The 13,475-nt window shown below is 42.9% G+C and overlaps 1 protein-coding gene across 2 annotated transcripts in view; it reads right to left on the minus strand.

Annotated features, from left to right (window-relative positions):
• Positions 1-2,275: 2,275 nt before the first annotated feature.
• Positions 2,276-13,475, minus strand: part of LOC121569823 (cadherin-20) — a 44,329-nt gene continuing 33,129 nt past the window's right edge. For both annotated transcript variants that reach the window (XM_041881041.2, XM_045221442.1), the window contains 5 exons: positions 9,148-9,284; positions 8,075-8,196; positions 7,687-7,804; positions 4,630-4,881; positions 2,276-4,357 (listed from right to left, as the gene is read on the minus strand). In XM_041881041.2, the coding sequence (XP_041736975.1) occupies positions 3,828-4,357; positions 4,630-4,881; positions 7,687-7,804; positions 8,075-8,196; positions 9,148-9,284 (1,159 nt within the window). In that variant the 3' untranslated portion in view covers positions 2,276-3,827. The remainder of the gene's footprint in view (positions 4,358-4,629; positions 4,882-7,686; positions 7,805-8,074; positions 8,197-9,147; positions 9,285-13,475) is intronic.

The following is a 13,475-nucleotide window of genomic DNA, read 5'->3' on the forward strand; positions in this document are numbered from 1 at the left end:
GAAGAGGCAAATGCAATGAAAATGGAGTCATCTGCAATAACACTTTGGAGAACAATTTAGCATATATGATTGCAAATTTAAATAGCTGCTTTATCTTTTGAAAGCTTACAATTCTGTCATGCTTCAGGGAAATGCTGCCTAATGTTCCTTGCAGGGGAGAGAAGTAATTTATTTTTCCAAAGTATGCTCTCTTTCCAAAGTTATTGCTAAAATACCTGAAGTACAATACCTTTATTTTCTGCTCTCAGAAGCGGAGAATCAAAGCCACGTTGCAGACAAGTACACAGCACTTGACATTTAAAGTCATTTCCACTTGAGCCAACATCTGCAGCATTTACCATGATTGCGATCTCCGCGAATGTCTGAAAAAAGCCACATTGTGTGCAGTGCTTAAACAACACGGATTTCATTGAATCCCAGCCAACTTGGCAACTTGACTTGACGACAGCAAAATGTTTTCTTTTCTTGTTTTATTACCAAGTATACAACAAATATCTACATTCAAATACCACATACTGTAGCATAACTGACACCACACATATTTCAAGTAGAGTCCACCCAATCAAAAACTATCAACATTTCTTCCTATTATTTCACATCATCTTTGAGAAAGAAGTCCCTTTGTTTATTTGGCGTTGTTTTGCTGAAGTAAATGTTTTTCTTTTTTACATTTGGCACTTGAAGAAGCAGATTATCAAAGTTATCCACAGTTGAAGTCGGACGTTTACATACACTTAGGTTGGAGTCATTAAAACTCGTTTTTCAACCACTCCACAAATTTCTTGTTAACAAACTATCGTTTTGGCAAGTCGGTTAGGACATCTACTTTGGGTATGACACAAATAATTTTTCCAACAATTGTTTACAGACACATTATTTCACTTAAAATTCACTGAATCACAATTCCAGTGGGTCAGAAGTTTACATACACTAAGTTAACTGTGTCTTTAAACAGCTTGGACAATTCCAGAAAATGATGTCATGGCTTTAGAAGCTTCTGATAGGCTAATTGACATCATTTGAGTCAATTGGAGGTGTACCTGTGGATGCATTTCAAGGCCTACCTTCAAACTCAGTGCCTCTTTACTTGACTACATGGGAAAATCAAAAGAAATCAGCCAAGACCTCAGAAAAAAAATTGTAGACCTCCACAAGTCTGGTTCATCATTGGGAGCAATTTCCAAATGCCTGAAAGTACCAGGTTCATCTGTACAAACAATAATACGCAAGTATAAACACCATGGGACCACGCAGCCGTCACACCGCTCAGGAAGGAGACGTGTTCTGTCTCCTAGAGATGAACGTACTTTGGTGCGAAAAGTGCAAATCAATCCCAAAACAGCAGCAAAGGACCTTGTGAAGACGCTGGAGGAAACAGGTACAAAAGTATCTATATCCACAGTAAAACAAGTCCTATATCGACATAACCTGAAAGGCCGCTCAGCAAGGAAGAAGCCACTGCTCCAAAACCGTCATAAAAAAGCCAGACTACGGTTTGCAACTGCACATAGGGACAAAGATCGTACTTTTTGGAGAAATGTCCTCTGGTCTGATGAAACAAAAATAGAACTGTTTGGCCATAATGACCATCGTTATGTTTGGGGGGAAAAGGGGGTAGCTTGCAAGCCGAAGAACACCATCCCAAATGTGAAGCACAGGGGTGGAAGCATCATGCTGTGGGGGTGCTTTGCTGTAGGAGGGAATGGTGCACTTCACAAAATAGATGGCATCATGAGGAAGGAAAAGTATGTGGATATATTGAAGCAACATCTCAAGACATCAGTCAGGAAGTTAAAGCTTGGTCGCAAATGGGTCTTCCAAATGGACAATGACCCCAAGCATACTTCCAAAGTTGTGGCAAAATGGCTTAAGGACAACAAAGTCAAGGTATTGGAGTGGCCATCACAAAGCCCTGACCTCACTCTATAGAACATTTGTGGGCAGAACTGAAAAAGTGTGTGCGAGTAAGTAGGCCTACAAACTGAATCAGTTACACCAGCTCTGTAAAGAGGAATGGGCCAAAATTCACCCAACTTATTGTGGGAAGCTTGTGGGAGGCTACCCGACACGTTTGACCCAAGTTAAACTATTTAAAGGCAATGCTACCAAATACTAATTGAGTGTATGTAAACTTCTGACCCACTGGGAATGTGATGAAAGAAATAAAAGGTGAAATAAATCATTCTCTCTACTATTATTCTGACATTTCACATTCTTAAAATAAAGTGGTGATCCTAACTGACCTAAGACAGGGAATTTTCACTAGGATTAAATGTCAGGAATTGTGAAAAACTGAGTTTAAATGTATTGGCTAGGGTGTATGTAAACTTCCAACTTCAACTGTAAGTCCACGGGACGGGATGTGAGGGTTGGGATCAAGCAACAAATGTATGGCGGAGTAGGCCTACACCCCTGATCATGGCTGATACCCTGATTAAATGCTTTTTACCATATCATACATCCCCTGGATTTACTCATCCAGGTATGTTTGTGATGAGTAAAACATTGACGGTAACTGGCCATTCTCCATTTCAGATAAAGATACTGTAATGTCCCACTGTGGTATCATGGACAGTTCATCTCAAAACAAGAGTTTGAAGATTGTGTATGCATCCCAAGTGGCACCCTATTCCCTATATAGTGCACTACTTTGAATATGGTGCAATTTGGGACACACAATGTCCTGATGAATGCATGATCATGCGTTATGCTCCTAACCAGAAGCAAAACAACAATGGGTTCAAACTAACAAAATATGGATCGAAACATTTAACAAATAAATCTTAAAATCCAAAGAGGATTACTGAGTTTCCATCTCCCTTACTATGTCTGAAACAAGACACTGAGAAATGCTGGGAGAAACATTGTCTTTGAAACACAGAATTGCAATTAGACACCATTTAAACATTTATGTTACATCATAACTCTTGAACATATTTGAACATATTTTATGCTGATCCCACAACCTTGGGATAACATCCAACACTAGTCCAGTGTTTGTTTGATTCCCCAAAATAAGTTATACGAAATATAAATACAGCACATGAAAAAAGAAATATATTAATAAGAGCCGGCCACATAATGGAGTTACCATTAATGGAATAAATTGCAGTTCATAAATCAAAATGGCTGCAACAACAATGACAAACAGGTCATCAAAACATTTATCTTATTCTTCTCTTTTTTTTGTCATAGTGGCTTGGAATACAAAACGCAAAATCTTAACCAAAAAAATCGTCAAAACAAACCAACAAAAAAGACATCAGCATTTCGTAGCTGTCTCCTGCGTAAGTGTGGGCAGGAAGGTAAGGCTACGTATGTTGAGTCCCTTGTTTCCCCCTCATTCCCCTCTCTTGTGTTCATCTGAGGGGAATGGGACCCTTAGAACCAAAGAGCTGCTGCCGCCTGTGGCTAGGGCCTGGGTCGGCCAAGAGAGTTAACTAACGTGTGCTTTGAAGCCCTTTGCTTTGAGGGCCTTGTGGCGCTAGCTGTCTGTCAGTCAGTCAGTAAGTCCGTCCAGGCTCCTCTCAAGCCTCTCCTGGAGATGGGGAAGGGTGGTGATGGCAGCTACACAGCTAGGAAGCAACACAGCTCAGGTCCGTCAGGGCTTCCAAGGCTATAGAGAATAGGCGATGCTCAGCGGTGCTATCGCAAATTCTACAGTTACACAGCGAGCACACCTTTCAAACTCATTCTCTCTATTTCTCTCTCTCTATTCCTGTCTCTCTACATGTCTCAGTTTCAGTCAGAGTCTCTCTATGTTTGGGTCTCTTCTTTCCTCTAAGATGTGTGTATATAGGGGTGAGTCTCTCGTTCCTTCCTCCCCTCTACCACATGGGAGGGTTGTTTGTCTCCAGAACCCCATACATCTCTGCCAGTTTCTTAAACCTTGGCCCCCAGTCATTGAGATAATCATACTCGTGATCGGTATTGGAACACCCAGACTGCAGCGAGCTCAGGGACTCGGCCACCGATCCCTCGCCCTCATAGGCGTAGGTCTGCAGGGAGTCGTAAGGCGGGGCGCAGGGGTCCAGATCCGCCTCCAGGAGCTTGGATAGCACATACCCCTGCACATTTCTGTCTCCACCAACACAAACGCTCCCTGGCCAGCCCATACATGCAAGGGGAACGTAGCGCGACAGGCTCTCGATTACGGGAAGCATGTCCTGACGTTGCTTCTCCACTAGGTGGGCCTCGCAGGGGTTCCACATGGCTGCAATGTCGAAGGCCTCTGTGTCTTCCTCTCCGCCCCCTTCGTCATCGTAGCGGACGATGTTCTCGTGGACGTTGTCTTCCTCGTCGTGCAAGTAGGGCTTCTTATGGTGGCTCCGGAGGGACAACATGAGCAAGATCATCACTAGTGGAGAAAGAAGAGACATGGTCAGATACAACATGAACCCCAAATATGGAAGATTATTAATGGTTGCTTCAGTAAATTCACTGAGTTGGTGTACCATACTAAGACATTCAAAAGAAGAAGCAGAGATATGGTAAAAGAGGGTTTCTATAGAGTGGAATATGATGTTACTGTATACATAGACAATACGAACATACAGTAGCTTATGAAGTATGTATAAAGCAGATCAGCAGTGGAGAAAATCACTTCAAAAGAACAAGATCTTGACCTACCGAGCAACACGAAGATACATGCCAGTATGGCAATGAGCGCCCCTCTGCTCAGACTAGCCGGTAGGTGGTAGGCCTCAGCATTACAGGACATAACATTGCCCTCCACATCGCAGCTACACACACGGATGGTCAGGGTGCTGGTGCTGGTCTGGACCGGCAGCTCTCCGTCTGAGATAAAGATAGGAAGGTAGTAGACTGACTGGTCCTGCTGAGACCAGCCCCCACGCCGCGTCAGGATCCATGCTGTGTTGTCTACATCGGGGACAGAGAGAGAGAGGACCCTAGTTAGATACAGTATATACACTGAGTGTACAAAACATTAGGAACATGCTCTTTCCATGTCATAGACTGACCAGGTGAATCCAGATGAAATATATGATCCCTTATTGATGTCACCTGTTAAATCCACATCAATCAGTGTAGATTAAGGGGAGAAGACAGGTTAAATAAGGATTTTTAAGCCTTGAGACAATTGAAACATGGATTGTGTATGTGTGCCATTCAGAGGGTGAATGGGCAAAATAAAATATTTAAGTGCTTTTGAATGGGGTATGGTTTGAGTGTGTCAAGAACTGCAACGCTGCTGCGTTTTTCATGCTCAACAGTTTCCCATGTGTATCAAGAGTGGTACACAATCCAAAGGACATCCAGCCAAATCGACACAACTTTGGGAAACATTGGAGTCAACATGAGCCAGAATCCCTGTGAAATGCTTTCGACACCTTGTAGAGTCCATGCCCCAATGAATTGAGGCTGTTCTGAGGGAAAAGTGGGGTGCAACTCAATATTAGGAAGGTGTTCCTAATGTTTTGTACACTCAGTGTATGTTACATCATTACCAGGAGCAGTGTTTGTCAGATAATGAGACATCCCAAAAATGGTTTTTCTCACGAACAGTTTGACCTACAAACTAGCATGGCCATTCTATGGTTTTGCTCTACGACCCCCACAAGTTTCAGGAGACTCGTCTGAAGTCGGTACCGTCGATGTGCCAACCTCTGTTTGGTAGCGTCCGAACTGTTTGGGCTTCAAACTAAACTCTGTGGAAAGGGGAGATTCTCACGAACACGATGGTGTTCTCCGTTTTGCTCTATGACCCCCACAAGTGTCACGGAACTCGTCTGAAGGTAACCGGTACCGGTTTAAAAAAAACTAATGGAAGTATGAAGTGAACTTTTTTGGGTAGGCGAAAAACGTTTAAAAAAAATATATCTCCTAGATTTAGGACAGACACTTCAAAACCTTGTTTCTTATTATTTATTTTTTGACTGTCCCTTTTTGCCAATGATGAATGTATTATTAATTTAGTTTCCATGCGCTTTAGTAGTAAAGGCAAAAATCAATATTTCATCAAATATATACACTGCTCAAAAAAATAAAGGGAACACTTAAACAACACAATGTAACTCCAAGTCAATCACACTTCTGTGAAATCAAACTGTCCACTTAGGAAGCAACACTGATTGACAATACATTTCACATGCTGTTGTGCAAATGGAATAGACAACAGGTGGAAATTATAGGCAATTAGCAAGACACCCCCAATAAAGGACTGGTTTTGCAGGTGGTGACCACAGACCACTTCTCATTTCCTATGCTTCCTGGCTGATGTTTTGGTCACTTTTGAATGCTGGCGGTGCTTTCACTTTAGTGGTAGCATGAGACGGAGTCTACAACCCACACAAGTGGCTCAGGTAGTGCAGCTCATCCAGGATGGCACATCAATGCGAGCTGTGGCAAGAAGGTTTGTTGTGTCTGTCAGCGTAGTGTCCAGAGCATGGAGGCGCTACCAGGAGACAGGCCAGTACATCAGGAGACGTGGAGGAGGCCGTAGGAGGGCAACAACCCAGCAGCAGGACTGCTACCTCCGCCTTTGTGCAAGGAGGAGCAGGAGGAGCACTGCCAGAGCCCTGCAAAATAACCTCCAGCAGGCCACAAATGTGCATGTGTCTGCTCAAACGGTCAGAAACAGACTCCATGAGGGTGGTATGAGGGCCCGACGTCCACAGGTGGGGGTTGTGCTTATAGCCCAACACCGTGCAGGACGTTTGGCATTTGCCAGAGAACACCAAGATTGGCAAATTCGCCACTGGCGCCCTGTGCTCTTCACAGATGAAAGCAGGTTCACACTGAGCACATGTGACAGACGTGACAGAGTCTGGAGATGCCGTGGAGAACGTTCTGCTGCCTGCAACATCCTCCAGCATGACCGGTTTGGCGGTGGGTCAGTCATGGTGTGGGGTGGCATTTCTTTGGGGGGCCGCACAGCCCTCCATGTGCTCACCAGAGGTAGCCTGACTGCCATTAGGTACCGAGATGAGATACTCAGACCCCTTGTGAGACTATATGCTGGTGCGGTTGGCCCTGGGTTCCTCCTAATGCAAGACAATGCTAGACCTCATGTGGCTGGAGTGTGTCAGCAGTTCCTGCAAGAGGAAGGCATTGATGCTTTAGTCCAGGTCTGGGAGGAGATCCCTCAGGAGACCATCCGCCACCTCATCAGGAGCATGCCCAGGCGTTGTAGGGAGGTCATACATTCACGTGGAGGCCACACACACTACTGAGCCTCATTTTGACTTGTTTTAAGGACATTGCATCAAAGTTGGATCAGCCTGTAGTGTGGTTTTCCACTTTAATTTTGAGGGTGACTCCAAATCCAGACCTCCATGGGTTGATAAATTTGATTTCCATTGATAATTTTTGTGTGGTTTTGTTGTCAGCACATTCAACTATGTAAAGAAAAAAGTATTTAATAAGATTATTTCATTCATTCAGATCTAGGATGTGTTATTTTAGTGTTCCCTTTATTTTTTTGAGCAGTGTATATATTTTTTGGATATCTAAAGGGGTACTAAAGTTCAAAATCAAATATCTATATGATCCATAGTATGACCATTTAAAAACAATTACATGTCAGCACCCCCCAACGTCTTAGACTCTAAATAATTAAGGGCAAAAGGGAAATTATGTCAACAGAAAATGGTGTTGAGTGTTACAAAAAATCCATGTCCAGGTAGTGATGTGGGTTTTACTGCTGTATAAAAAAGCCTTTTTTACCTTGGTTGTCTCTGAGGGTGAAGTTGGGGTTGTTAGCAGCCTCTGGTGCCAGGCTGTAGTAGAAGTGCTGACCTCCCAGAGGATCATCTGGGTCTACCGCCGTCATTGTCTGAATCAGCTTAGGTCACCAGACAACAAGACAACAGTCAGGGGATGGGAGAGAGGGACAGTTAGGTCAGTGATCCTGAGACAGGTTGTGAGTGAAACTGACATATATTACATACAATTCATATTACAGACATTCATATTATGCAGGTATTTCTTTACAGTCTGCAATCATTTTGAATAATTTTTCATATGATAAAATCACAGGTCTGCCTCTGTTTAGGTATTGCGTGTGTATCTTCCGTGTGTGTGTGTGTGTGTATGTGTGTGTGTGCCTCTGTACCTGTCCAGCCTTGGCACTCTCACAGACAAAAGCTTCAAAGTACTGTGTCAGCGATGGAGGGTTATCATTCACGTCCAGAATCTTCACAGCTACAGACACACTCCCGATCATACTGGGGTTATCTGGAAGAAAACACACACACACACACACGGTAGTGTATAAGACACACACACACACACACACACACACACACTAGCCGATGCCGAAAGACCGACTAGGATGAAATACTCAGAATGGTCTCTCAGAATAAGATTAGAATTCAGTTATTCTCCAAAATGGCTATTTGCATACCTTAATCAGCTGTGTAATTGGCAATGGAAATGCTAGCAGGCAGTAACTACTTTCTCAGCTTTTATCAAACAATTGATCAATCAATAGCTTGACTTTGGCACTCTCCTGCTGAGGGTAAATGGCTCTCTGCGCTGCATGTGTGTGTGTGTGTGTGTGTGTGTGTGTGTGTGTGTGTGTGTGTGTGTGTGTGTGTGTGTGTGTGTGTGTGTGTGTGTGTAGACTCCAAGTAACAACTCTCTCTCTCTCTCTCCCCCTCCATCTCTCCCTGGGGCCTACAGCTACAACACAGTCCTTCCACCACACTGGCTAATTTCTATTCCTCTGATATCTTTTGTCACTGTCCCACTCCATTTCCCTCCCTCCCCTTCTGATAACCAAATGAGTCATATGTGCCAATTTGACCCAATTAAGGTGCAGTTTATTCAATGAAGCCGTTAATTAAACAAAGCTCCCCTCGTTAGTGTGCATTCCAAACAAACTAAAACTAAAACAAGGGGACTGAAGGTGACTCTCCTGGGTCCTCAATACACCCGCTGTGTATAAGTCTGTTTTATATTATCACACAATATAATATGGTAATGTGGCCTCATTCAAAATTAACCAGATGTGTGTGTATATAGTATACTGTATGTGGCTTCGTCCCAAATGGCACCCTGTTCCCTATATAGTGCACTTATTTTGTACTATGTAGACAATAGGGTGTCATTTGGGACTCGGACTATAGGTGTGTGTGAACAGTATCAGTGTGTGTGTGCGTGCGTGTGTGTGTGTGTGTGACGTACTCATCTCCATGGCCAGGACGGTGATGTTATGCCAGGATAGCTCTTCTCTGTCCAGCGCCAGCACCGTCATCAACGCCCCGGAAGTGATGTCAATATAGAAATATTTCCCCAGGTCAGTGGTCATCTCTATGGAATACCTGGTGACAGAGGTAAACAAGGGTAAGCAATGTTGAGTAACACTCATCTAGTATCTATATACATTGCCTTCAGAAAGTATTCACACCCCTTGACTTTTTCCACATTTTGTTGTGTTACAAAGTGGGATTACAATGGATTTAATCGTCATTTTTTTCTCAGCGATCTACACAAAATGCTCTGTAATGTGAAAGTGGAAGAACATTTCTAACATTTGTAGAAAGTTCTGAAAAATAAAACACAAATATATCTTGATTAGATAAGTATTAAACCCCCTGAGTCAATACATGTTAGAATCACCTTTGGCAGCGATTATAGCTTTGAGTCTTTCTGGGTAAGTCTCTAAGACAGGGATCATCAACTAGATTCAGCCGCGGGCAGTTTTTTTCTGGAGCGGATGGTTGGGGGGCCATAACACAATTACAAATAATTTGTAGACTGCAAATTGACCGCAAGAAGCCCAAACATATATAATGTTTGACTAAAACATAATAATCTCAAACCTTGCTTACATTTGTATATGATAACCTGTCTCTCTAGTATGCATGGGAAATCGCTTGGAGCTGATTTCCAGCTGTTTTTATAGTATTTTATGTCCAACAATGAAAGTGTTTTTTAAATTGTTATTATTTATAAAACCACCCACGGGCCAAATTCAGCCCGTTGGCCGCCAGTTGGGGAACCCTGCTCTAAGAGCTTACCACACCTGGATTTTGCAACATTTGAGCATTATTCTTTTCAAAATTCTTCAAGCTCTGTCAAATTGGTTGTTGATCATTTTCAGGTCTTTTCAAGCATATTTAAGTAAAAACTGTAACTTGGCCACTCAGGAACATTCACTGTCTTCTTAGTAAGCAACCGGTGTAGATTTGCCCTTGTGTTTTAGGTTATTGTCCTGCTAAAAGGTGAATTAATCTCCCTGTGTCTGATGTTGCCTGTGCTTAGCTCCATTCCATTTTATTTCATCCTGAAAAACTCCCCAATCCATAACGATTACAGCCACCACTATGCTTGAACATATGGAGAGTGGTAATCAGTAATGTGTTGTATTGGATTTGCCACAAATATAACACTTTGTATTCAGGTCAAAAAGTGAATAGCTTTGCCACATTTTTTGTAGTATTAATTCAGTGCCTTGTTTTGGATGCATGTTTTGGAATATTTGTATTCTCTTAATTCTTCCTTCTTTTCACTCTGTCATTTAGGTTAGTATTGTGGAGTAACTACAATGTTGTTGATCCATCCTCAGTTTCCTATCACAACAATTAAACTCTGTAACTGTTTTAATGTTACCATTGGCCTCATGGTGAAATCCCTGAGCGGTTTCCTTCCTCTCCGGCAACTGAGTTTGGAAGGGCACCTGTTTATTTGTAGTGACTGGGTGTATTGATACACCATCCAAAGTGTAATTAATAACTTCCCCATGCTCAATGGGATATTCAGTGTCAGATTTTTTATTTTTACCCATCTACCAATAGGTGCCCTTCTTTGCGAGGCATTGGAAATCATCCCTGGTCTTTGTGGTTGAATCTGTATTTGAAATGTCCATGCAAAAATTGTTTAGGCTTGCCATAACAAAGGGGTTGAATAATTATTGAATCAAGACATTTCAGCTTTGTTTTTCATTAATTGGTTTAAAAAATTTGGAAAACATAATTCTGCTTTGACATGATGGGGTATTGTGTGTAGGCCAGTGACAAAAAAACGCAATTAAATCAATTTGAAATGCAATTTGTTACACAACAAAATGTGGAAAAAGACAAGGGGTGTGAATATTTTCTGTCTGGTGACACCGTTACTATGCAACCACTAGTTGATTGCTTCTGATACATTTAGCTCGTCTGGGTTTGTTGCTGTTAACTAGCACATGGAGAAGCAGTATCTACTGAGTTAGTCAGACATGACATGAATTACCACCATAGCTGGATCTTTCATTTATTTCTGCACTATATATTAAACTTTTATGAGAACAGTCAGCCTTCAAACGCTAGCTAGCTAACATTAGCTTGCAAATAAGAGTTGAAATTATCTAGCTAGCTAGCTATTGTGCACTAGCAGGGATTTTAGCTAGCCAGGTTGTATTTATACCTAATTGAAAGCAAGCTAGCTACATCCCATGAAACCTTACCTGTCCTCTGTTTAGTTTTTTTGCTTCGCTAGCTACTAGCCAATGCCTAGAGAGGTAGGAATAAAGCTAACTAGCTAGACTGTTATGCTAGCGATGATGCTTACTGTTTAGTTAGCTAGCTAGCAAGCTAAACATTTGGCTAGCTGGCACTTGCAGGAGTATGGGGTGACATTACTTACAGTGTGCGGAGGGTGATATATAGCCGTGTATGAACCATCCTGATCTCGCAAGCTTACATTCTGTATCGCTTCACGGATCAGAATGTACGCTCGCAAGGTCAGGATGGTTCGTACCAGGCTAGGTGATTTACATTATTTCTTCAACATCTTGCTCTAGCTAGCTAGTTATTTAACTAGTTGTAGCCAAAGGACTTTCTACAAATCCAAGCAAAGCTAGCTGACAGTCACATTGGCTACCTAGCAACATGACATAACGTCTCATTCTGGGGACACCCTTACGAAAAATGATTGTAGTCAGAGTGCAGTACACTGCAATTACTGCATCCAAAATAACACCGTTTTTTTTACTGCAGTAATTTTGCAGTGTAACTGCAGTTAGAGTAAAGTATAATTTCAGTACACTGCAATTGCTGCGTCCAAAATACCACAGTCGACTGCAGTTACTGCAGTTTCAAAACTGCAATCTTTTTTTGTAAGGGAAACGCAATTCGAGCTAGCCCACTAAGGCCAGCCCAACCCGGGTTGACTTCAAAGTGCCAATGAAAATGCTGCATTAGTGTAATAAGTCATTGTGGTAAAGGTCGGAGGTACGACAAACTGCCCCTCAAACCATCTCAGTTGTGATAAGGTGTAATCAGCGATATCTCTGCCTTCTGCCAAATTGAGCTGGAGACACACAGACCTGCAACACAGAGCTGGGGTGTGTGTGTGTGCTTGTGGTGGGCTTCGCTGTGCTGCACAGACTGGCTCATCTCCTGCCACCACGGGCCACTTTCCAAAGCGCTCCTCAGAGAACGCCACGCAACAATGAGTACAGACAGACACTCAGAGATGAAGCCAGATGAATGGGGGGGAGGGGGGTGGACGCAGTACTTCAGGAAAACCCATATTCAAAGAAGTCTCTCTCTCTCTCTCTCTCTCTCTCTCTCTCTCTCTCTCTCTCTCTCTCTCTCTCTCTCTCTCTCTCTCTCTCTCTCTCTCTCTCTCTCTCTCTCTCTCTCTCTCTCAGTGACAATTTGAGACAGCAAGTGTTGAGATATAGAAAGAGCAGAAGAGGAAAATAGATAGAGACACTGATGAGAGAGGAAGAGTGAGAAGGAGAGAGAAAGGCCTCCTCTCTCCTGTTATATTGCTTCCCCCATTTAAGGTCAACCCTATTCCCAATGGGTCCTGGTCAAAAGTAGTGCGCTACATCGGGAAAAAGGTGCAATTTGGGATGCATACGTTATCTGTCATGTAATAATGTTAGCCGCACCATTTGGCCCCCGTTAAACAATTGCAGGTCAAGGTTGATGCTCTTACTGTAGCCATGCTCACAGGGCTGGTTCATACAGCATTATTTCATTTGCATCCTCACACACATAATGCCCAGAGCTTTTCCTATCTGCTTCAAGTGTGTGTCCCAAATGGCACCCTATTCCCTATTGCACTAAACAGGGAATAGAGTACCATTTGGGACACTTGCTGGGACTGAGGAGCAGTAAAGCTTTCACTAAAGCCACATTATCTAACAGACACTCCCAACCCAGCTTTACGAAGAGTATGTGGACACCCCTTCAAATTAGTGGATTCGGCTATTTCAGCCACACCCGTTGCTGACAGGTGTATAGAAATCGAGCACACAGCCTTGCAATCTCCATAGACAAACATTGCCACTAGAATGTCCTTATTGAAGAGCTCCGTGACTATCAAAGTTGCACCGTCACAGGATACCATCTTTCCAACAAGTCCATTTGTCAAATGTCTGCCCTGCTAGAACTGCCCTGGTCAACTGTAAGTGTTGTTATTGTGAAGTGGAAACGTCTAGGAGCAACAACAACAAATCGTCTGTCCTCGGTTGCAACACTCACAACCCAGTTCCAAACTGCCTCTGGAACCAACATCAG

This window comes from Coregonus clupeaformis, chromosome 7, assembly GCF_020615455.1.
Source record: "Coregonus clupeaformis isolate EN_2021a chromosome 7, ASM2061545v1, whole genome shotgun sequence".
NCBI lineage: Eukaryota > Metazoa > Chordata > Actinopteri > Salmoniformes > Salmonidae > Coregonus > Coregonus clupeaformis.